The 25,999-nt window shown below is 39.1% G+C and overlaps 1 protein-coding gene across 5 annotated transcripts in view; it reads right to left on the bottom strand.

Annotated features, from left to right (window-relative positions):
• CERK (ceramide kinase) overlaps nucleotides 1-25,627 on the bottom strand; it is a 46,691-nt gene extending 21,064 nt beyond the window's left edge. The window contains exons 1-6 of one of the 5 annotated variants that reach the window (XM_026866418.1): nucleotides 25,606-25,627; nucleotides 11,980-12,093; nucleotides 10,667-10,789; nucleotides 8,584-8,709; nucleotides 7,998-8,061; nucleotides 4,150-4,295 (exon numbers count right to left, since the gene is read on the bottom strand). In XM_026866418.1, coding sequence (XP_026722219.1) covers nucleotides 4,150-4,295; nucleotides 7,998-8,061; nucleotides 8,584-8,709; nucleotides 10,667-10,789; nucleotides 11,980-12,004 — 484 coding nt within the window. In that variant the 5' untranslated portion in view covers nucleotides 12,005-12,093; nucleotides 25,606-25,627. Of the gene's footprint in view, nucleotides 1-4,149; nucleotides 4,296-7,997; nucleotides 8,062-8,583; nucleotides 8,710-10,666; nucleotides 10,790-11,979; nucleotides 12,094-15,495; nucleotides 15,518-16,901; nucleotides 17,483-24,888; nucleotides 25,030-25,605 lie in introns of those variants that run through there. The other 4 variants (XM_026866408.1, XM_026866401.1, XM_026866393.1 and 1 more) reach the window with 4 other exon arrangements.
• Nucleotides 25,628-25,999: the final 372 nt, after the last annotated feature.

The raw sequence follows: 25,999 nt of genomic DNA, 5'->3' as shown, positions 1-25,999 counted from the left end.
TCGCAGGGAAAAGTAATCTTGACTTAGTTGTCTTCAAAACAACCCCTCCATATCACATATAGTATTTAGCTCTAAGACTGTCATTTCCAGAATTAAAGTGCTGAAGGATGAACACAAAACATTGCACTTCAGATTTCAAACTGGACATACTGAACCTTGAAATGAGATGCTAACTAAACTGCAAAGATCATTAAATACTACAAATGTTGTAACAGGGAAAGCTGGGGGCACATCACTTGGGGTCATTTAAAAAAAAAATTAGATAACTTTTTATGCTATACTTTAAAATATTTTCAAAGTGAAATTTTACAGCCTAGAAGACAGTAATATAAGAGTCCAGTCATACTTCATGATTTTACTTGCAGCTGGTTTTTAAATTTGTGAATGAAACCTCCACCAGTTTTCTATACAACCTTCACATAAGAATGCTAAAGATGGCACAGGCTTCTAACTTCTACAGCTACACATCAACATGCTGTTATAATCATACTGCCCGCTTCAGTCCTAGATATCAGAGTTCATACCTTGACCACAACAAAAGCGAAAGGAATCTGGATACATTAGAAACCCAAATCATTACAGCAATTAACGCTTTGTTTCTATACTTCACTCAATCTTTCTTAGTGCCTGTAAGATTTTCCTCCTATCTCCAGGGTAGGCAGGCAGTCTTGGTTTTTGGAAGAATGAATACATTAATAGTACACCACAGCACAGAGCAAAGTAGGACTTTTTTCTTCTATCTTATGAGATCATGAGCATTTAATCTAATCCTTTCTCTTTTACTAAAGAGTCCTCCTACAGGAGTTGACAGCTTTGTCCTCCTGTTCTATGCCAGGTTTAGTAAGATGAACGAATTACTTTGGCTTACTCCAGAGGGTGTAATTTTAATACTTAAAACATGTGGATGAAACCTCAGTGTCGCATATTGTAAGAGAAATGATTCTCTGTTTTTAAGTTCTGTGGAGGCATACTACCACTCTGAATACAGTGAGAAACCATGGCTGAATGTGCTTTTAAGGCTTGATGGCACTAGGAGAAAGTAATAACTAAACAGAGGTTTTCACAGGTGTGCTGACTTGTAGCTACCACATCACAATGCAAAACTTTGTCAGGTTGCTACAACCTCTAAGTACTCTTCACAGCAAATCCGTTTACAACAGCAATCAGTCAATTTACACTGGCAGATTTGAGGAATGGCTGCAACTAAGAGAAATTCAGAAGTTAAAACTACCATTTGAGTAGCAGCCTTTATTCATTTCAATAAAAACACAAGTTATTTCATAAAAATGTGCCATAAAGCATGAGAATAAATCATATTTTTTTAACCAGAAGACACACTAAGAAAGAGACTATCGAATCAGACACCTCTGTTATTACAAGTAGCATCCAACATTAAAGAAAAAAGCCTGCACAATGGGATTCTGACTATGAAATAAAACTAGTTATTAAAAAACGGTTATATAGGTTGAGAAAGTTTTAGCATTAAATCTCTTTCATTTGTAATTTCAAACAATTAAATTGACAGCTTGTGAACAAGATTAAGTCTGCGGAATTTAATGTTAGTTTGAATACAGACACTGTTTAATCACAACCATAAACCACAACCTGCCATGTTTCTGTTAACACAGTTTTACATTAGAACTAGATGATAAAAAAGGCAAAAAACCTGATGCAGAGTCATCGTAGCCCAGGCTCCTGTCCTCACTAAGTAAACTGTCTCCATGTATCAGAAGACACCCAGAGCTTTAGAACTTAATCTCTAAACTATGGATAGTGTTTGTTGTCAGTATCTGTTAATAGTTCTCAGGATGTTAAGAAAAAGTTTGTTTATAAAGAACTAAGAAGAGCATAATGGATGAAGTTTTTCTAGATGAATGATTTATATTTCATTATTCCTTTTGACTTGCTCTATTTTAGGCCTGCCAGTTTAGTTTACCAAAAAAAAAAAAAAAAAATCTTACTTATTTTGGAACAGACTTCTTACACTAGTTTAGGAACTAGGGGACTCTGTTGGGATTGATACATGGTCAGAGAGCAGCTTCACCAAGAGCTGGGGAAAAAACCCTCTTGCTGCCTTCCTGACCACCATGCAATGCATGAGTTTGGCTATTTTATACAAAATTTAAGGTCCCTGTGATGGCTAGATATGTTAATAAAGAGTTAAGATTTATTCAGTGATTTGACTCCCATTTTCAGTAAAGAAACACTTTCCCTTATTTTCAGTAACGTATCATTTTAAATATTGTATAATCTACAAACAGATCAAGATATATATTATCCTTTGTACTTCCAAAAAATAGAATTTCAAGGCCAGCTTCTTAATACACCATTAAAAATAATTTTTGAGGGATCTGAATAATGACTTAGAGAAAATATTGGAATTATAGCTCTTATTACAAGGCTGTACCTCATGTTAGTTCAAGGAATATAGCATGCAGTATACATTCAAATAGCACACATCAACAGGGGACAAAACACAACAAGCAAAACAAGCAAGTGTGTAAGAAAACAAAGTGTATCAATACATGTTAGCAATATTAAAATATCAGTGATCATACTTTTTGGTTGCAACTGAAAAAATGCATTAAGAAATTGTTGAAAAAGCAAGGTTAATCTTTAAATTTTAACATGCTTATAGTTAACTTCCTAAGGAAAAAGTAATAGCTCTTAATATTGAGCTTCTGTTTTTTTCCAGTTTTATTTTGTTATGGTCACCAGTAGGCAAAATCTAAAACCAACCATGTAAGCAAAAACCTTTATTCCAAGAAATTTGCCCAAATAAGGGAAATGAAGAGCACTTCAAATTCTGTTCTTGTCAAGTTTATTATACAAACTGATTTTAATACAAAGCTTTAACAAATAAAATCAGGATATACTTAAACACAGTAATTCTCTTATATAGAACCCTTAGTGTGCTAGCTAAGAAAGAGAATGAAAAACCATAAGGGGATATTCACATTGCTGCTTTTAGTTATCTAACCCTTACTGTACTGCAAGCAGAAAGGGTTAAGCTTCTTTCAAGTAACAATTCAGACCTTTTGGATTTGGATACATTCTTCACAAAGATATGAGTATAAAAATAATCACCTAAAGCCTGAGGGTACAAATCCACTACTTGACTTGGTGTATTTTCGACAACTTGTGTGAAATTTTCTCATTAATATCTGTGGTTTAGTTCTAGTCAGAAGCTCATAATGCTCATTTCATATCCCAGTTCTTTAATTAAAATCCAAACATCTGACAAGAAAAAGAGAACAGCATAGAAAAGACATTGAACTGTCCATTTATCTTTCCACAGAGTCCTCAAAACCGCACATGTTATGAAAGAGTTGCAACACTGAATCCAGTTCCAGAAGAAAGAGTCATCTTGTAAGTCTACTTCTGAAGGAATCCTGGGGACCTACTGGGCAGGGTGAGGCAACACTGGATTTAACAGCAAGATTGATCAAAGAGTGCCTATGGTCAATAAAAAAGTTTATTACCAAAGACCTGAATTCCAAGAATTCTCTCAAATGCCTCTTAATGACAGTAGTCAGGATTGCCTGAAAAAGTGGCTGACATTGAGAACTGTGAAGGTATAGGACCTCTAAAAAGGGGCAGAAACTGCAACTTGGTATGGAACCTGAGGACCATTCCTCAGCTGTGGCTGCCTTACGCTTTCTGTGATGACCACCTCAGGGAGGGAATGGGTAGGGTAGGGGAGAGAAGAAATCTCAGCAGTTGTTTGGAGTTTGCCAGACCAGTGGGAGGTTCTCACTACAATTCTAACTAAATTTGTAGAGCATTTAGAACTGGAGAAATATTTATCAGATAAGTCTCTGTTCAGCAAATTTCACTCACTAATGTGTTCAGCGGGGCAAAGGTGTTACTGTCAACATCTTGTTTTAACACACAGAAAGCCACCAAAAAAAAGTAGTAATTAAATTCTGAAGTTTCACATTAAGATTTGATTTCCTTTACAAAGTACCCTTCCCAAATAAAATTGCATTTGATTAATAATTATACTGGGATACAAACAGCTTTAGCCAAGTGTCTTTACGGAGTATCATTGTTCATATCTTATACTTAGGCCTAAATTCAAGACGTTATGAATAAGAAGAAATTTCAAGAATAATGAATAAAGTAAACTGAAAGTTAACCCTTTCTTACCAGCAGGAATTATGCCAATCCTTATATTGCACTGGACTAACGGTGCTTTGGGATTATTTTGGTCTATGCCAGAGTCCTTCTGTATTCTTCCAATGAGACCATGCATCACTTCACTGAACATGCCGTCCCCACCAACACAAACAACACTGCCAGGAAACACAAATTAGAATGCACACTAACAGTCAATAAACAACACAGCAAGTGTTCTACTTAGGGCATGCACTCGGCACATCAAAAATAGTTGTTATATTCTCTCCTCCATTTTTACAGAATATAGTAGCCCACAGCCAGCTTGGCAATTAACAAAAAGCAGAAAAGAAAAATTCAAGCTACACAACTGCAAATGCACCTAGACATGTCTGTAATGTTTGAAAAAAATGTTGGAACGCAACCTAAAAAAAAAATAATATCATCTATTGCTGTGTGCAGACAGACAAATATCAGTGGAAATTCACTACACAAGGAAAACACTGAACAGGACTACATACAACTTTCTAAGTAAACAAAATGGAAATAGGGTACCTTTACTAAAAAGAGAAGAGTTAATATTTGTGGCTTCAGGCAGAAGTATATTTTATGCTATTAATTTAATGGGGATATACATTATATGAAAGTCAAAAAACAGAGAAGTGCATGCTTGCATGCTCTTTTGAACATGCTGAGAGCCCAAACAGACAGAAGTCATGTATATCTACATAACCATTCATAATGAAACAGAGTTCTAAATGTTACCAGATGCAAAACTTTGTTTTGCAAACTTAATTCGGGTCAGAGCTGGTGCAGCAGCTACACAGATCCTCAATATGTTAAAGCTCAGCAGAGAGTCCACAGCCAAGCAAATACTAGGAAGTAAAAGACTATTTTACAGCAGAATACATTTCATGCATGATAATCAAATGCACACCCTGAACTCTAAAAGCATAAACATTCTTTATCTGAAAAACTGATTCAAATACACTTTAAAGGAACACATGACAAATCCAAAGTTATGCATGTAGTCCCCAGCATATATGGTTAGGAATGTTTACTGTTATCTATAGCAATCACTTCCAATGCCTAAACTAATACTTACTCTTCCACATTGTCAGCAACAGATATTGCAGAGTGACCACTTATTTCATAGGACAAGTTAGTTTATATAATTTTTAAGTACTGATGATTCAAATTTAGTTATTATTGTATTTTTACTAGAAGGAAAGCTTGAAAAAACCCAGGGTTTTTTTATGAATGGAAATGGCAGTCTTAAAAATATATACTGTCCAACTCTAAGTCAAAACCTATGAGATTGGGAGAGAAGGTAAAAAGGATGTTTTTTTTATTCATTTTTATAACTAATTTCTCATAGCTTAAGTACATTATTCCTCAACTTTACCCTGTCTCATCTTTCTCTACAGACTCTAGAAAGAGGTTAAATGGACAAAAATTTCCATATCAGTTCAAGGTCAATGTTGGCTAAGTAGTGTTCTGTTTATAAGAAATACTACATCCAGGCTCAGAGATGTCAATATGATCATCTATACCTATCAAGGGGAAAATCTGACAAATAAAGAAGTTTACATACACAGTATCAGCATGACCAGATTCACTGCAAACATCAGATGACACATGCAAATCACACATGTGTCACACATGTGAAGGCCCCTAGTGAAGCACTCTCTGTAAGAGAGATCTTAGAGAGATTCTTACATTATGGGTTTATTTTTCTAATGGACTACCATTTCACTTTTTAGACAGATGATAACAGTAAACTACATATGCTACAGGAGAATCAAGTCCACAAGACAATAGTTTTAAAAGAACTTTGGTCCCTTCTAACTTCAACCATTCTGTGAACTAATTCAAGAACTAGGAAGAAAAATAACCTGAAACAGTTTCACAAAGACTTGTGCAAGAGGCATATGGATAAGGAAGCACAGTGTCAGGCATGTCAGATTTATTCTAAACATGGTCACTACCTGCACAATATTACAGCGTGCTCTCTCTAGCTGTTCTGCACAACCACTTCAAAAACCTCTTATATTGTAATGGAGTGCTATTTTAAGTAACTGTCTTTAAAGAGAAGCTGTTCTGTCACTGAGCTATTAGATTAGTGCACTCACCATAACAAATTAGGGGAGATGGGAAGAACAAACAGGAAGCATGCACAAGAGTTTTAAGTAAGTTGTCTCAAGTAAATACACTTGGAAAATAGCGAAGCAGTTATTAAGAATCCTGTATCTAGTTCCAAAATTACAGGCATGGCATTGCCAAATAGGGACTCTGGACATTAAATGAAGAAACTCGTCACTGAATGAAGAGGACAGGTGAACAACAATTGGATGCAAGAATCTAAAGAAGCTTTTCTTGTATGTGAGAACAGTCAATCAATCTTGAAGAAACATAACCATAAAAATCTTCCAAATAAGCACATGATCTGTTATTTTAAAAGTAGTATTACTACAGGAACTCCTTCCTAACATCACTTTTCACCACAGAAGCAGACTTTACATGATGGACTAAAATCAGGCTTGGAAAGAGAGTACAGTTCCCAAGCCAGCTGCCATTAAGGCCTAGCCTGGGAATAGAAGAGTCATGAGATTCCAAAAAGATGTAGTTCTCTGGGCAATTGTTTAGTTCAGCCATGTTAAGAGAGAGAAAACAAAAACACCCCACCAAAGAAAAACACCCCCCCCCCCAAAAAAAACCCCCAACCAGTAAGAGACTGTTTGAATCCGTCAGAAAGACTTCAGGTACCACTACAATTGGTCACTGCCACTTGTAAAAAACCACAATTTGCTAAGAGAAGACACAGGCTCACTCGCTTCCCTTTTCTGCTCTGCATTGAAATTTCACCAACCATCAGTATTATCTACTTCAAATCACTTAAGTCAAATGAAAAGAAGATACCCTTCCTTGTACTTCTGCAAAATTAAGAAAAATCCCAGTACAGTCAAAATTACTTATTTTAATTCGACTTATTTTAAAGAAGGTGAAATCTAGGAACTCAACCTGTGGATGTAGTTTCTTACTACCAGTTTGTCAACATCATGCCTTCACTCAATTTATACAATGCATATAGATCTGCTACCCTAACAAAAACACTCTGAAAAGATAGAAAGTGTTTTAGATTTGCAACTTACCAATTTAAACATACGTGTCAACAGGTACAACAAGATACTATTTTAAAATACTATAGTTCGGAGAGTTTATCTGCATAGGTTCTGCATACATTTTCATGACTTTTCAGTCACGTCATTTGTTTTATGTCACGAACTGGGTACTGGAATGACTAGTTTATTTATTAAAATATCTTCCTTCTACAGTAGATTTAATAATGGAATGTAATTTCACCATTCAGTTAGGTCTTCTTTTAAAACAGTAATTCCACAACAGAACAAAAACATATAAAACCCAAATGATGTAGCCATTATTTGAACAGTCCTACCAAGAGGAACTATCTGAAACGTTTCTAAATGGTTCAGGCTGAATGCTACTGATGCAGTGTTCTGGACTCATGTATACATCAAGATCATCTATACCACAATACATTTCAGAGTAGCTTTTGAGCTACAGAATGCTCAACTTCAGGATGAACAGAATTAATCTTACATTCACCTTTTGAATGTAAATCTCATGCACACATCGTTACACTACACTTGAATATGTTGTGTGTTGGACAGGTTTACTGAAACAATTTGATTTTCCTTTGATACTCCTAAATGTGGATCTCCTGTGGATCGGAATACGCCCCAGAACTTTTAGCTGTTGCAATAAATGCATCAGCAAAAAAGGCTACAATTTTAATTTAGAGACAAGGACAGATTACAGAATATATCAGAAAAGAAAAAAAGGCAAGTAAAGTTACTTACCCATCATATTTATTAATATTGACTTCCAATAAATTGTCCTTAGCATGGTTAGCATGTTCAGTTACTATGAAGAAAAACACATTAAAAATTACTATTAGAAAAACACGATTATAAAATGGTATATAATATACAGTTATAAAAAAGTTATTATTAGATCATTAATAACCATTATTCTATTACCAATGTGACTATAAAACAGCCTGCCCATAAGATGTGTTTCAGAATATTTTATGACAAGGTAAGAATTGAAAGAGATATGCACTGCAATATATACAGAAAAATATTTCACTGAAAAATTGTGCAAATGAACAATTGGTTTTAACAGTGAAACTGAAAAAGCCAGTAACTTATAAATGGAGAGCTCAGATAGCTCAGAAATACCAAAGGTTTTAGTTTAGTAAGCAGAAAGTTCATATAACGTCACCATTTATCGGCTATCTATGCTTTAATTAGAAAACATTCCCTCTTTACCACTTAGTTTCATTTCCTTAGTAAGAAAACATGGCAGGAGGAACTTAAGCTACCCACAGATGCTTTAAAGATTTCATATTGTGTTTATTAGGAAATTAAGACATTCGTTACTCACTAACAACATCCGTGGAAATAGAAGCCAGACTGAAGAGTGGAGCTACTTTCTGTTCATAAATACTCTTCCCTTGTCGTTTTCCTCCATAGGGATTAATATACACAAGCAAATGCTTTGGTCTAGACTCTGCAGTAAGGAAAAATATTCTAGTATACAGCTTTTGTACAAAAACCAAAAATTCAACAAGCTATACAAAAACAAACCCGTAAACATCAAAGTGAACACAGCATACAAGCCTTTTATAACTCTTACAACTCTATAACCCTTTATCAAAGAGCTCTAAAAACCTGCTTCCTCTATCCTCTTTATTATCCTGAGGAGATGGACAGTATTGAACAAATTGGTAATAAGACAGCAGGTGAAAGTCAGAATCATTTCATCTGACTCCATGTCTCACAATCTTATGCATATTATTCTTGCAGTAGCTTCCCACTAAATTACATTAGTATCACAAGCATACAAAAGACAAAGCAAGGACAGCAACAGGAAGGGCACTTGTGAGTGAAGCATTCATGGAAACACTTTTACATTAATTTATTTAACTAATGTTCCTGCTTTGGTAATGTAGTTAAAATTCATTTCCTTTCCAAGATAAAGGCGTAGTAAGAATACCTCACTAAACTACAAGCTGCCCAGCAAGCGCTTGCCCTGTAGTGTAACCCTTTCCTCCCAGAAAACACCTTGGATATTCCTATCTCAAGCTTGCTCAGTTACAGATTTACACTGGTGGTGGCAATAAAAACAATTATTACACCTCTATACTAACAGATACACAAAACGGTAATGCTTTCTGCACCTGGAGAGCCTTCTTTTATGTATAGAACACAAAGACCTGTTATAACATTTGCACTTCCTCAGATGGCAGTCTAAAATATTATTTTCAAAGTAAAGAACAGTTACTAGACCAGCACACTAGTGTAATAAATCCACTCAAGCTAGACTGTTTGAATGGTTTAAAGCTGCTACACACCCAAGGCACGATACATCCCCTCTGAGAACCAGTTACCTGTTCTGAAATAGTTTGTAACCAATACAATGAATGCTGCACCCAAATGGAGACGACCATCCATGCCACATCTCTCACAGGTGTACTGACTGGGTGTGCAAACCCCATTTTCTTGAAATATTTTATTGGAAATCAGATACCTCATGTAACGTATATGAAACAAAAACATTAGTAAGATGCATGCTTCCAATGCCCGTTCAGAAGAACATTTTCTGTTAAATATCCATTCTGTGAGCCTTAAGTACTTGCTTGAGTCACATCAGAGGTGACCCTTCTCTGGCTCTGTCTCTCAGATGGACCTCAGACCTACGCTGTAGGTAGCTCATCTCCAGTCCTGCCTCCATCTCCTGCTGCTCCTGGACAGACCCGCTTACTTTATCTCATCTGGGCTGTAAATGGGACCTGATGCTTTCCCCATCCCTGTTCTGATATGGTGGGACTGAACCCTGTGCTATGGTCATCCTTGACTGCCCTTCTGTCATGGAGTTGCTCTGCTCCTGTCACTTCCTGACATCTATCAAGGTATCTCTTTCAGGAATAACCACTGCAAAACTACTTTTAGCCATCTAAGAAACAGATGTCCAAGAGCCCCAGAAATGATTAATGGGAGCTCTTACTACATAAAGTACATTGTTGATGAGAGAGACTGGAAAGGCGAGACAGACACACAAAAAGCCACCCATAAATCTTAAAATTGCTAAAACCCTTGTCCTCAGCTTTTCACAGTACCTCAAATCTCTGAGCTTACAGCTGCCCTTTATCCAAAACTACAGTCATTTTGAAGCCTCTGCTAAGCTTCTCATGTGTCCCTGTTTTGTGAAAACAATTTACATATGGGCAAAATTATAAGACGTCCATAGTCCTGACTGATTAGAGTAAAACACTGAGTAAAACTTAGCAAATATGCAAGATATAAAAGTATTGATAAGAATAAGACACTTGAACTCTCAGCTCCCTCAACTTTGGAGCGTAAGTTGGTCTTAAGAGTTTAAAAAGGCAGATATATCAAAATAATATTAACTGACGTACAAGCCTGTACAATGATGGTGCAAATGTTAGTAGCTTAGTCAAACTTACTCTGCATTTCAAGTAATTCTTTCAGTGCCTGAATCCACTGATTACACAAGTGCTCATCAACACACCAAAACGTCACATCACTGCACCGCCAGCGGTGATTTCGAGCTTTCTTCACGTAATATACTATATAAATTAAAAAAAAAAAAAAAGGAAAAAGTAAGAGGCACAATGACACAATGAGACAGTTGTGTGAAATGACAAACATATTTTAAAGACATCTCCAAAATAGCAAAATATCTACCTTTGGAAAAGTGGTAATTAACCCCCACTAGATGCTTCTGCAAATACAGAAGCATTCAGAGTGTAAGCAAGACACTTGTAAAAAGTCAAAATTAAAATATAAATGAAAACACTTGTTCTAGGTCATTACCTTATAGCAGATACCTAAACTTCTTTTTAGACCAAAACCAATCCATTTTCCATAAATTGATTAAAGACATACAAAAGTTCTCTGAGCTTACATATAATTTTATCCATATTAGTCTGCAACATCTACATAACATAAAATGCCATAAACTTAAGAGGATAATCCAAATCCTCACATCAGCTCCCATGTAACCAACAGAGTAAATTTAATTTCATAAAGCTGAAATCTGAGAAGAAATATTTAGATTTTTCCTTTATGTTAAGGACCAGGCTGATGAGACAAGAAGCACCCTTACCCCTCCATCTAGAGTATCCACTCATTTTTACTGAAGGATTAAATGCAAGGAAAGTACTCCACAGCATAGAATTTTGGAATGGAAGCAATCATATTTGCCTCAGCTTTGCAGCACAGAACTCAACACTCTTTCCTCAAATAACCCATATTTATTTCCGCCACTTTGTCTTTATCATGCAGGCAATAATAATGAAGGACACTTACATGCACAAATTCTGATGGGTAGGGATTTTTTTTTAAAAACCAAACATTTAGGACTCATTTCTCCAGCACCTCTCTCAATTTTCTAGTCAGGTATTAGAAAGCAAGTGTCCTTGCTGCAAAGTCATTCAGCAGCAGAAATGCAAGACATTAGTTAGGACTTAATTAAATAACTAAACACACAATGTGTTCTTAAAGGAAGGGGTTTATTTTCCATAATAAGGATCTTTAAATGTAAACTGGCAAATTTTTGGTGGGGTTTTCTGTTTGTTTGATTTCGTGGTGTTTTTGGTTGGGGGGATTTTGTTGGTTTTGGGAGATGGTGATTTTTTTTTTTTTTAAATGCATCATTTCTGTTAAAAAAAGTTTCTGAAGATTACTTCTGAGTCTGACCTAAAGTACCTTCAACTTAGTAATTAGCACAAGCATCCTGAGACTGTATTTGCCTTACCTGTGAAAGCGTGTGGCTTTGCCATTTTTTGCCATTTGCCAATATTACGCTGTTTCTTGTTAAGTTCAGTTTCTTCTACAGCAATAATCTCAGAGGTTGGTACGAAACAGTTTTCTGTACGAACACAAGTTCTTTCACATTAACATCTTAAAATAGCACCAGAATGATTATTTCTACATGTAATTTGATATAGCCATACAATTAGAGCAGTTGTTCAATAAGTACAGCCAAGTGTGTAAGTAGAAATTTGATGAATATTTTCAATTTCCTTTTGCCTTTACTCAAAGCACATAATCCATAACCACCTATGAAATAGTCCAAATAATACATTAAATGTCTAGATTTCTCAGAAAATTAAGTATTGAGTATAAAAACATTTTTATTTGAAGCCAAAATCCAGAAATACTGATTTCAGAGTAATGATATTGACCCTTCAGTGATGCCTAGTCCACGTATTTGACAGTGAATAGCACAAGCTATTTTAAAGAATGTGCAACCAGATCTAGTGCAGAGAGACTACAGAGGCTATTTGTTACTCTCAAGTAAGTAGCTGGCTTATGAAAGAAGGGCATTCATATGAATTCTTAAGACTTTAAATCCCACTAAGCTTTTAAACTTCAGGATCTCCTAAGAAGCAAATTCTAGATGTCATGTTTGTGTACTGTTAAATATATTTCCTTTGTATCAACTTCAAAACTATTGTTTTTCATAATTAAAGGCCTCTTGTTCTTACACTATGAAAGAACCTCCTCCACCCTAGCTCTTTTTTCTCCTATATTCCCAACATCATCTCAGTCTCAACTCCTGTCAAATTGAGGATTTTGTCTCATTTTCATTACTGATCTCAAAATTTATCTGCTTTTACATTACCTCAAAAAAAAAGTGGAACAGAAAATGCATGCTTTGTATTATGTACAAGCAAGTGCTCTGTGTATATACACATGTAGAAAACATTTATTTTTGTAATATTATAATAATATAATCTCCTATAATAATAAGTATAATACACTTGTTTCTCTCATATATAGATAGAAGAAATACTAAACACATAAAATACAAACACTAGTACTGCTGTTACTGGGTTTTAGCCTATATTTCATCCTCCTCACTATTTTGCAAAACTATCATAGTGGTGGTGAGAAATGTAAAATAAGCCAATAATTCTTCCTGAGCTCTTCACATTGGTGACTACAATTCATTTGCTACTAGGTCAATTTTAGTTTTTTCTCCCTGTCCTGTTTGTTTTAGTCAGTTGTTACCTACTGACATGTTGTGGACTACACATATAAGGGTTTTGGTTTTTTTTCCTTTACAAGTGTTTGACTTGATTTATATTCCCTTAGGAATTTTATCTTCCCAGAGGCTTTTTTAGCTTGATTCCAAACAAATGTAGCGTCCACATTTTACAGTGAGGTCTTTTAGCAATCTGGGTGTATTTGAATGTTTTAACTACTTACAAACCCAATGTTCATAATTGCATTTACTGTACTTAAGGCATGATGGAGAAATGCAGCAGTCACAGAATGGATTTATAAAGATCCAACAGCAGAGATGAACTCACTAAAAATATTTTACTTGCATACAGATATAGATAACATACATATACACATATAAGACTATATAAAGTATTTATTATTGGATAGTAACAGTTAGTTGGTTTTCCTAACATTCAGAGAAAGGATCTGCTATAGGATCTCAGTAAGATTATCCCCCTATTCATTCACCCAAGGAAAAAAAAATACAGAACAGAGATGGAATAATATATTAAGGGAAGGGAACATATTCTTTAACCTTTTTTTCCCAGAACCACTTTTAGTTCTCATTTTTCTATTGTCTGTGTCCCCTCTCCATATGCCAGAATATGAAAGAAAGCTTGTTGCATTTAGAAAGATTGCACTTAAGTGGTAACTCATTTTGTTGTTGCTCCCAGATATGCTACAAAACTTACAAACTACATTTAATTAAAATGTGACAATGGTCTAATGAACATTTTTGGAAATACGTTCTGGATACTTATTAGCACATACACTAGGAGCAGCAACAAAAGTAATTGTTTTATTAGGCATTTTCTGTATAATAGAGAAAACTGTCTAACTGTACAGATAGGAAACAGATAAAAAAGCAATTCCAAAACTGTATCACTGAAACAATTTCTTTGGAGTATACATTTTAGCATGTATTACATAGTTTGTATTAACCACTGTAGACCTTGAAACCACTTCTACTAAGCTTCCCTAATTCTTTGACAGTCGCATGACTGGAAGTTCTGCTTTTCACGCAAAACTCTTCCCATATGTGGCAAAAAAGCAGAGTAAATATTTTAGTTATATATGTGCATTTTTTTTTTTTATTGTAACTCACAAGAGTTAGAATAAAGAGTTACATATCTGAAATAACAGATTCCAGAAAAAAACAAGCAAACAAACAACCAAAAACAAAACAAAAAAGGAACAAAACAAAAGCAAAGAACAGTGTGATCCCACCTTCCCTCTGTAAATCTCTGGGTTTGATAGAAGTCTGAGAAGTTTCTGTTCTGTGAATACCAGCTACGCCAACTGTGGCCCTCGGTACTACTTGCGCTGTACAAGCACCAAATAACTTCACTGCCCTGATAGCATACTCCAAGCTTAAGGCCGTTAAAACCACACACTACCTAATACAGAAACTGCAGAGGACCAGAAAGATGCAAGGCTCTCTCAAATACAAGCATGTTATTCAGAACATTCCCTACAGCTTACGAAAACAAATCTGAATGCAGTGGCATTTCTGTTTGAATAGAGCTCAAGAATTTCTATCAGTCCAAATATGAATTTATCACTATGTGACTTAGTATTACACAGTATAGTCTTTAATCAGAAAGCAAATCAACTACTTAGTCCCACCATCCCCCCTTTTCTCCAGAAGGGAGAAGTTTCCAGTGCAAAGAAATCAAATAGAGATCTTCAGTACAAGCAGCACAATCCTGCTCCTATAAACATAAAGCCCTCATCTGCCATTTAATCACCAAAAACCTCCCCATAAAAATAAGTAGGTCTACCCTGCCCTCTTTTAAGAAGGCAACAAGGTTCACATATGTACTAATTATAGTTCTTTCCCATACCTACTTTTGTAGCATTTACCCTATTATTAAGTAGTATAAGCCATCTTTCACTGATTTGGCATAAAGTTTCACTCATTAAGGCCCCAAACATGGAAAATCTTATTGAAACATTAGGAAAAAAAAAAAAAAAAAATTGGTGCTTCTACCAGCACTACTAGATCAACATTAATGAAAAAAGTTGAGCTATGAGCTCAGATCATACCAAACAAAGAATTTCACTTGGTTAGGACAATACACTCAGCTAAGGAGCACACAACAGTTCCTAGACAAACTTTCAGGCCAAATACCATGACTTTTTCAACATACAGATCTAGATTCAAGAGACTGAATTTTGAGTTCAGATATACTGAAGTACATATCAATTTTCTTAAGCTTTATCTCAAAGATCTTCACACAGTTGTGTTTTCATGTCTCACCTTTCAATGTCTAGCATACATGACACACTAAAGACAACAAGTTGTCCATCCAGAGCAACCAGATGAATGGGCATGGCAAAAAAATATAATTAAAAAACCAAACAAAACACACAATGGACAGGTGACAGTCTTACCAGCACACTGGCTGTGCCAGCCATGACTCATTCGGAGTGCTCTTACAATCTTAAGAGACACTCTTCTTGAAGTGTAAGCTGACAAATCAGCAAAATACTGAATTAGATGCGTACTACTTTTCCCGACATTAAGTGGGAGCAAAAAACCCACAAGTTAAGCACACCAACAGTGGGCTTTCTTTGTGAAAAATGTATCTGGCAGTTGTCGACTGTGTTCTGTGTTAAGAAAGTCTTTTTTTAGTGCAGCATCACTGCCTGCCACTCCCACAGAACACCTCCTGAGTTAATATGTAAACTCAGAACCCCAGTCAAGGTATGTTCATTCATCACTGCCAGCTATATCCTGCAGGCCAAATTCCTCCCTCAGATGTGTTAGCTCAAAGCACTACAGACATGTGCAAAAGCATACAAACATCACTGATTTGGTTTAAATAAACAGCATTTGGTTTATTCTTAAAATTCAGCTAAGGCCTGTGGATGCAGCAGCATTCAGAATTAATTTAAATTACTTGTATACTCTTGTGACTTGAAAACATTAACAACTTTTCTTTTACCTAAAAGCAAGAAAATAACTACATTTTCTATCAGAAGATGCACTGCAGTGTATTGATCACGCACTGCAGAGAGCTGGATCAGAGTAAGAGAAGATGGTGGATAGTGACATAGAGTTACAGAGAATTCACATCCTGGGGGAAGGGGAAGAAAAAAGGCTGTCATGAATATATGATTTAATTAAAAACTGTGAAAGAACCAGAGACACAATATACAGTGATGTATAGGGAAATTGGCTTTTTTTTAAGTAAATCTTCAAGTACTTTGTAAACCAATAGACAATAGATCAGTTCCTAATACGAACAGACACACAGTTGCTACTTCACATCACATATCTGAATTTGAACCAAATCGTAGCCATTTGAACTTGGGATCAGTTTGCATATTTAGATCATACTACTGAATATTTTCCCATTGATTGATTTTTTAACTTTCAAATTAAATATTTTCAACTTAACTATCAATGTTTCAATGGTAAAGCAAGAAATAAGATGCACTTCTTCACCTTAAGGGAAAAAAAACCCCGAAGAGGTATATACTAGAAAACATGTTTAATGTATTATGCATCTATATTTGAATTCCAAAGAAACAATGCCTTTACAACTATTATTCCCCACATCCTACTGGTTCAGTGTAGCCAGTGGAACTGCCTAGAGAAAAACATAGTTCAGATTTGTACATGTGCCCATTGCCATTTGGGAACAACTAAAGAAAATTGACCTTCACTAAGGATATGCCAACACACCACAGGTGCTGGACAGACCTTGTTTCTAAGCAGGTTCATCTTGCTGTCTCAGTATTGTGCTTATCAAATTGAGAATTCTTTAGAACCCACAACATCAGAATGGCATCAGTCTTGTGAACATTAGTACTGAGGCTTCTTCAACTGGTTGTTTTGGGGGGAAAGCTGGAAAAAAAACATGCCAGAATTCTGAAGGGAGAAATAGAAGCTTTAAAAGAAAGTGCACACCATGAGTGAAAGGCATACAGTCTGGTGCCTCGTTTGATCATCCCCTTCACGCTTGTACTTTACAATTAAAAAACCAAAAAATTGTCAAGAGCATCTCTGTGTTTGAAATCCCTTAATACTGGGCATGATGTGGTCTTAGCCAATACTTCTAAAATACCTGTGAATACATATATACAATACATAATCTACTATGACATTTGAGACAAAGTTTTATCGTGTTACTTGATGAAAAACCTGATTGTGTCATCAACATGAGGAAATAATAAAACAGTTGACATGCTCAGCTCTCCAGATCAACTAAATCTCACAATGAAGTCTTACAAGGTTGAAAAATAATCTTCTTCAGAATATTTGAAGATGAAGGCATGCCTAGGAAAAAAAGGTGCATAGCTAAAAGTAACATGGAAACACATGAAAAATTTCAGATAAAACTTTTCCCTCTAAGTTCAAATAAGTTTGGTTAACCAAACAAGAAATGGGAACGTCATTACACTAAGGACAGAACTTGAAAATATGATGCTGTTAAGCAAGGCTTAACAGCAGGAAGGAAAGTAAAGAGTATTTAGGATTTAAGGTTTTAAAAACATACCATGACATGAACAAACATTTTATGTTTTTGTTATTGTTGGCATCTTCTCAATGATAGCATTAAAAATAATTCTCCTGAACTAATACTTCTTTATTCACAAAATGCATTTTGACAAAATGGGTTTTTAAAAAAGAAGTATTTTTAAATATAATTGTACAAAGATGAGAAAATGCAATAATCTCCCCATATTCTGTAAAACTATATTCTCCTGGACAATAGGACAAAGTCTCTATTGTTTCTTATCTGTCCCTGAATTTGGATGCAACAGGGCAAGGTAGATATTTCAACATTTCTACAGCTACCTATACCTTCTACAGCTTCTACAGCTCTAGTTCCTTACCTGTCAAAGCCTGAAAACCTTGACAAAATAGAGACCAAACTACTTTTATCTCTGTAGCTAAATCCAAGACAGTAATAAATACTCAGAAAATAAGCAGCCCTCACTGAGCTTTTCAGTTTAAAGACACTGTAATAGCTACCTATTAAGCAAAAAATATAGCACTTCTATACTGCATAATTAAGTCTGTATTTAGGCATACTGCACAGTAGTCATGTAGTCAAAGGCTAAATGGCAGAAAGATAGCAATCTTGGTCAAGCAACTCCTCTGAAATTATATGCTTCTGACTAACCATCTTCCATATTATAAAGAGTTTTATATATACTGTCATGTATATGTTGCTCATATTTCCAAAATAATTGTAGAGAACACTATGAGCCATCCCAGGTTTTAAAAGACCTTAAAGACAACAGGGCAGGAAAAATATAAAACTGTCATAGTATTGAAGACTGCAAAGTCCTGGGTGTACAAGAAAAAAGTTCTCTTTTCTTCCATTTTACCAGTTAGAGGGAAGGGTGTTGCCAGAAATAGACATATAATGCATATCAACTTCTGGCTTCATGGGTGATGTCATCATTAGGACTTTGGCTTTTATGACAATGGGACATTCTCCAACGACTACAGCCTGCTAGGGATGGATGGGGTCCATATGTCTAGAAGAGGCAACAGAATCTTTGGCAGCAGGCTGGCCAACTTGGGTGAGGTGCGCTTTAAACTGAAGGACCTGCTGGGCAGGGGGAGGGATGTCCTAAGTGGCAACGCTCACACCATTGCAATCAACTGGGGAACCCCAGCCAACTAGAGCAGCAACAAATGTTCCTTAGCTGCCTTCCAAGATGTGAACCAGAAGACCATCCACCTCAAGTGTATGTATATCAGTGCACGCAGGCTGAGGAACAAATAGGAGGATTTGGAGCTCCACACCTCCTCAGAAAGTTATGGTATCATAGGAATAAGTGAAACACTGTGGGACAACTCATCTGACTGGAGGATTGCAATGGACTGTTTTCATAAAGACAGGCAAAGGAGAAGAGAAGGAGGAATTGCACTCTATGTTAAGGACAACCTTGAGTATGAAGTTAACTTTGTGGAAGCACTACTGAATGCCTCTGTGTCAAGATTAGAGGGGTTGTCTCCAAGGGGGAATCTTACAGTAGACATCTGCTATCAACCTCCAAACCAATATGGTATGGTCAACAAAGCAATATTTGGGTCACTTAAGCTACAGGTCAACAGAACCTGGTTCTTATGGGTGACCAGCTACCCAGACATTTGTTGGAAGAGTAATACAGCAGCTACATGTCATCCCTATTCCTGGAATGTATAGAGGACTGCTTCCTCACACAAATGTTAGATGCGCCAACCAGGAATGAGGAACTGCTGGACTTGCGACTCATAAACCAAGAAAACCTGCTTTATAATACTTTGCTTAGTGACAGCTTGGCTGCAGTGATCACAATATTTATGGAGTTTGGGATCCTGCTGAGCGTGCTGAAGGTTAGTATCAAGACAAAGGTTTTGGATTTTAGAAGAGCGAACATCAGCTTGCTCAGAGCTCAGTTGGGAGGGATTCCACAGAAAGCTTCCATGAAGAACAAAGGAGTTAGCAAGTGCTGGGAGTTTTTCAAGAATGTTCTCCTTCTCCTGGAAGCACAAACACAGTTCATCTCCTTTAAAGGTAAGGGAAGTAGGCAGAGCAAGAGACACCCTTGGCTTAACTGTGAGCTTCTGAGTCTGCTCAAAACCTAGAGAAGCATACCAGAGATGTAAAAGTGGACAAATACCTGTTGAGAACTCCAAGGGCATTGCCGCAACAGAGGCAGTTAGAAGAGTAAAAGCTCAGCTCAAATTGAAATTGGCCAGAAACGTCAAAGACTACAAGAAAGGGCTCTTCAGGCACATAAACCACAAGCAGAAACAAATGGAAAATACTGGTGCTTTGTGCAACAGGAGAGGTAAATTAGTCGCCAACAACGCTGAAAAGGCAGACGTTCTCAACACTTTCTTCACTGCTGTCTTTACCAGCACTGCTGGGCCCCAGGCCTTGGGAACAAAAACCCAGGTTGATGCACACAGATCCACTGTCAGTGAAGGAAGAGATGGTATATGAAATATTACAGGAGTTTGACTGCTATAGATCGATGGGCCTTGACGTTATCCACCCGAAGGTGTTAAGAGAGCTGGCTGACACTGTTGCAAAGCAACATCCTTGAGAAGTCATGGAGATTGGGGGATGTCCCAGAAGACTGGAAGAAGGCTAATGTCACCCCCATCTACAAGAAGGGCTTGAAGGATCCAGGAAATTATGGGCCCATCAGTCTTACTTCAATCCCTGGGAAAGTCATAGAACAAATTCTTCTAGGAGCTATCACAAGTCAAATAAAGCATGTGATTGGGAAAAGCCAGCATGGAGTCACCAAAGGCAAACTGTACTTGACAGACCTGATCACCTTTTAGGACAAAGTGACCTGCTCTGTTGATGTGGGGCAATCAGTGCATATAGTCTACCTGGATTTCTCAAAGGCTTTCAATATGGTTCCCCACAGCCTCCGCCTAGATTAACCGATGAGTTATGGTCTAAACGAGTGGTCCATGTGGCGGGTGGGGAGCTGGCTGCCAGGCTGCACCCAGAGGGCGGTAGTAAATAGCTCCTTCTCAAACTGCAACCTGTCACAAGTGGGGTCTCCCCGGGATTGATATTGGGCCCAACACTGTTTAATGTCTTCATAAGCAATCTGGATGATGGGATCAAGTGTATGCTGCGGAAGTTTGATGATAAGTGGGGAAGTGGACACTTTGGAAGGAAGTTCTGTTCTGTTATCACCTGCACAGGCCAAGGGCACTCATCCTACTTGAACCTCAGTGTAGAAGGGCAGGCACTCATCTGAGAGCAAAGGCTGCAGCTCCATTTCGGGTTCCACACCATCCACCCTAGCACTGGCCGATGCCTCCCCCCAGATGGAGCTGCTGAAGGGAGAGGCTGTAGTGTGGACGTAAGACTGCAGGAAGTGCCTGGACCTTTCTCCTGGGGCAGGGGCAGGCAGCAGACCAGCCTGCAGAAGGCATGCCCACGTGGAGGAAGTCCTGCAGCAGGTGGCTGAGGTGCAGGAGGTGGTGAGAAGGCTGTGTAGCATCAGAGAGACTGTGAAGGAGTTAGATAGCTGGTTCCAAGTGCAGTCTGCAGTGGACCCACAGCCACACAGCCAAAAACTCTCCCACCTGTACCACAGAAGGGAACAGGGCCAATAATGCAGAATGGAAGCTTGCAACAATGAGAACCTGCAGGAGGAAGAGACTTCCCCCAAAGCCTGAGGTGCCCTTGCAGAACTGCTTCCCTACTCTGCAGACAGAAGAGGAAAGACCTGTCATATCAGGAGTCACTGGAGCTGAGTAACACAGCCCGATCCGCTCCCCATATAGCAACCGGTGCAGCTAAGAAAAGGTGACAGGAGATAGTAGTAGGTGACTCTCTTTCAAGAGGTATGGAGGCACCCATTTGCTGACATGACACACTCTGTAGAGACATGTGCTGCTTACTGGAGGCTCATATCAGGGATGTCACTAAGAGACTACTGAGCCTTGTACAGTCCACTGACTATCATCTGCTGCTGTTGTTTCATGTAGGCACCAAGGATACAGCCAGAAGCAGTCTGAGGAATATCAACAGGGATTACAGAGTACTACGGGTAGTTTTTTCACCAAGCCCCCAGGCAAAGGAAAGGGGTTCAAAAGGGCCAGCTGAATCTGGCAAATCAACAATTGGTTACAGGACTGTTGCCACAGCCATAGGTTTGACTACTTAGACCATGGAACTTGCTCTGAGAAACCTGGCCCACTGAGGGATGATGGGGTCCATCTGTCAGAGGAGAGGAAGAGCATCTTTGGTCATAGGCTTGCCAAAGTGGTGAAGAGGACTTTAAACTAAAGTTGCCGGGGGAGAGAACCTCAATCCATCCCACTCCTATCAGTTCAATGCCAGCACCAGCAAGAGGTGCCCAGAGCCTGGAGAGGGATCTCAGGTCAGCAGGAGAGCACCTGAAGAGCAACACAGAGGAGTTCCAGCCAGTAATTCAGCTTCATTGGAGGCCCAACTTAAATGCCTCTATGCAAACACACATAGCATGGGGAAAAAACAAGAGGAATTAAGAGACATGCACAAGTCTGCAGGGCTACGATCTTACTGGCATCATGGAGAGGTGGTGGGATGGGTCTTTCGACTAGATTGTTGGCATGGAAGGACACAGGCCTTTTGGGAAGGACAGGCAGGGGAGACAAGGAGGGGATGTCATCCTCTGTAAACAGATAGGAGCAGCCTCACGTTCACAAGCCCTGGTCCTTATGGGGGACTGCAACCACCTTGATATCTTTTGGAGGGAAAACGCAGCAGGGCACAAGCAATCCGGGAGATTCCTGGAATGTGATGATGGTAACTTCCTTCTTCAAGTGACAGAGGAGCCAGTGAGGAGAGGTGCTATGCTGGACCTTGTTCTCACCAACAAGGAGGGGCTGGTGGGGAATGTGAAGCTCAAGGGCAGCCTTGACTGCAGTGACAATGAAAAGGTGGAGTTCAAGATCCTTAGGGCAGCGAGGAGGGTGCACAGCAAACTCGCTACCCTGGACTTCAGGAGACCCTGGACTTTGGCCTCTTCAGATATCTGCTTGGTAGAGTAGCATGGGATAAAGCCCTGTAGGGAAGAGAGGCCCCACAAAGTTAATTAATATTCAAGGATCACCTCCTCCAAGCTCAGGAGCAATGCATCCCAACAAAAAGGAGGCCAGGCAAAACCACCAGGAGCCCTGAGTGGATGAACAGGGAGCTCCTGGACAAACTCAAACATAAAAAAAGAAGCCTACAGAGCATGGAAGCAGGGACAGGTAGCCTGGGAGGAGTATGGAGAAACTGTCTGAGCTGCTAAGGATCAGGTTAGGAAGGCCAAAGCCCTGACAGAATTAAATCTGGCCAGGGATGTCAAGGGCAACAAAAAAAGCTTCTATAGGTATGTTGGTAATAAAAGGAAGACTAGGGAAAATGTGGGCCCTCTCTGGAAGGAAATGGGAGACCTGGTTACCCAGGGCATGGAGAAGGCTAAAGTATTCAATGACATTTTTGCCTTAGTCTTCACCAGCAAGGGCTCCAGCCACACCGCTCAAGATACAGAAGGCAAAAGAAAGGACCAGGAGAGAATGAAGAACTGCCACTGTAGGAAAAGATCAGGTTTGAGATCATCTAAGGAATCTGAAGGTGCACAAGTCCATAGGACCAGATGAGATGCATCAGTGGGTCCTGAGGGAATTGGTGGATGAAGTGGCTAAGCCACCACCCATTATATTTTAGAAGTCACGGCAATCTGGTAAAGTTCCCATTGACTGGAAAAAGGGAAACATAACCCCCATTTTTAAAAAGGGAGAAAAGGAAGACCCAGAGAACTACTGGCCAGTCACTCTCATCTCTGTGCCTGGCAAGATCATGAAGCAGATCCTCCTGGAAACTATGATATGGCACATGGAAAATAAGGAGGCAACTGGTGACAGCCAACATGGCTTAAGTAAGGCCAAATTGTGCCTGATGAATTTGTGTGATGTGGCCTTCTACAACAGGGTTACAGCATTGGTAGATAAGGGAAAAGCAACTGACATCATCTACCTGGACTTGTGTGAAGTATCTGACACTGTTCTGCACGACATCCTTGTCTCTAAATTGGAGAGACATGGATTTGATGGATGGACCACTCAGTGGATAAGGAATTGGCTGGATAGTCACACTCAAAGAGTTGTGGTCAACGGCTCAGTGTCTAAGTGGAGACCAGTGATGAGTGACATTCCTCAGGGGTCAGTACTGGGACCGGCGCTGTTTAACATCTTTGTCAACAACATGGACAGTGGGATGGAGTGCACCCTCAGCAAGTTTGCCGATGACACCAAGCTGTGTGGTGCAGCTGACACACTGGAGGGAAGGGATATGTCATTCAGAGGGACCTGGACAGGCTGCAGAGGTGGGCCCATGAAGTTGAACAAGGCCAAGTGCAAGGTCCTGCACATGGGTTGGGGCAATCCCAAGCACAGATACAGGCTGGGTGATGAGTGGATTGAGACCAGCTCTGCAAAGAAGGATTTGGGAGTATTAGTGGATGGAAAACTGAGCATGACCCAGCAATGTGAGCTCACAGCCCAGAAAGCCAACGGTATCCTGGGCTGCATAAGAGAAGTGTAGCCAGCAGGTTGAGGCAGAGGATTCTCACCCTCTACTCCATTCTCATGAGACCCCACCTGCAGTACTGTGTCCAGCTCTGGAGTCCCCAACATAAGAAGGACATGGACCTGCTCAAGCGGGTCCAGAGAAGTATCACAAAGATGATCAGGGGGCTGGAGCACTTCCCCTATGAGGACAGGCTGAGAGAGCTGGGGTTGTTCAGCCTTAAGAAGGCTCCAGGGAAACCTTACAGCAACCTTTCAGTACTTAAAGGGGGCCTACAGGAAAGACAGGGAGGGACTTTCTCAGGAAGCACAGTGTTGGGATGAGGGGTAATGGTTTTAAACTGAAAGAGGGTAGATTTAGATTAGATACAAGGAAGAAATTCTTCACTGTGTGGGTCATGAGACAGTAGAAGAGGTTGACCAGAGATGTTGTGGCTGCCCCCTCCCTGTAAGTGTTCAAGGCCTGGTTGGATAGGTCTTTGAGCAACCTGGGCTAGTGGAAGGTGACCCTGCCCATGGCAGGGGGCTGGAATTAGATGATCTTTAAGGTCCCCTCCAAACCAAACCATTCTATCATTCTATGAACTACTTATCTGTTTAAGTTTGGGAACTTGCCTGGGACTGGAGACATCTGTATTTGAACTTTTCCCAGATAAACTTCTAGTCAACCCTTTTATTATTATTTTCTTTCTGTCTCAGTTCCTCCAACCTCTTAAGTGAGGATGACAGCAGTTTTTCACTCTATAGTAGGTGCTGTGAAAGGAAGGATATTACAGATTTTCAGATGTTCACATACCATACTAATAACAGGGCTATTAATAATGGGAATAGTTACTATATAAAAAACCCAAGGTCAAAGACTGATAAAATACCATCTTAAGTGTAGAAGAAAGCTTGACATACAGGTGCTTTCAGAAGGTATCCCGAAATTCTGTCAGGTATTTTCAGCAGGAACCTCTCCCACTTGCAGTTTTATAAGTGGGTACTACTCCAATTGCACATAAGGGGAACTGTAAACAGCTTTCCTACCTCATTCCAAACTATTAGGGTACATTACATACTTCCAAAACAGTAAGTCACAAAAATTAAACTTTCTTTGAAAGTTTCCATGGAGCCCTCTAGACAGCAAAGAGATTTTAAAAAACCCTAATTTGAAAAAAAAAAAAACCAAAACAACAACCAAACCTGAAACCCTGCCTCAGTATTAAAGTGTTTTTTAACCACAACCAAGTCACGTAACTAAAAATAATAGTTGCTTTTAAAGCTCTGTAAGTCTCCTAGGTCCTGCTGCGACTGATTTGAATACATTGCGAACTACATGCTGCTACTTACAGTGCCAACAAACAATAGGTTTCAGCTAAACAAATCAGTGCTTTCCGCATCCAGCTGCAGGGACAGGCTTCCTACCGTTGCTGCCAGACGCTCACTCTCAGGACAGCCGCCTGAATTGCTTTCTCCGACAAGCAGGGACCTCGCTGCACCCGCACGCAGCGCCTGCGGCTCCTCCCGAGCAACTTCCAGCTTTGTTTCGAAACGCACAAGCCGCTTACCCGGCTGCGGCGCGGGGCACGGCTGGCCGGCTGCAGGGAGAGCCCCGGCCCGGCTCCATCCCCCCCGCTCCCGCACCGCCCGTGTTCAGCCGCCCTCCGTCCTTTCACCGCCGGACTCTGAACCCCGGGGCCGACTGCCGCTGACACCGGCGGCCGCCCTGCCTTCGGAGGGCGAA

Source organism: Athene cunicularia, assembly GCF_003259725.1.
Source record: "Athene cunicularia isolate RWA chromosome 1 unlocalized genomic scaffold, athCun1 chr1_part2, whole genome shotgun sequence".
Taxonomy (NCBI): domain Eukaryota; kingdom Metazoa; phylum Chordata; class Aves; order Strigiformes; family Strigidae; genus Athene; species Athene cunicularia.
Note: the sequence above shows the minus strand (reverse complement) of the source record. Positions and strands in the feature narration are given on the sequence as shown.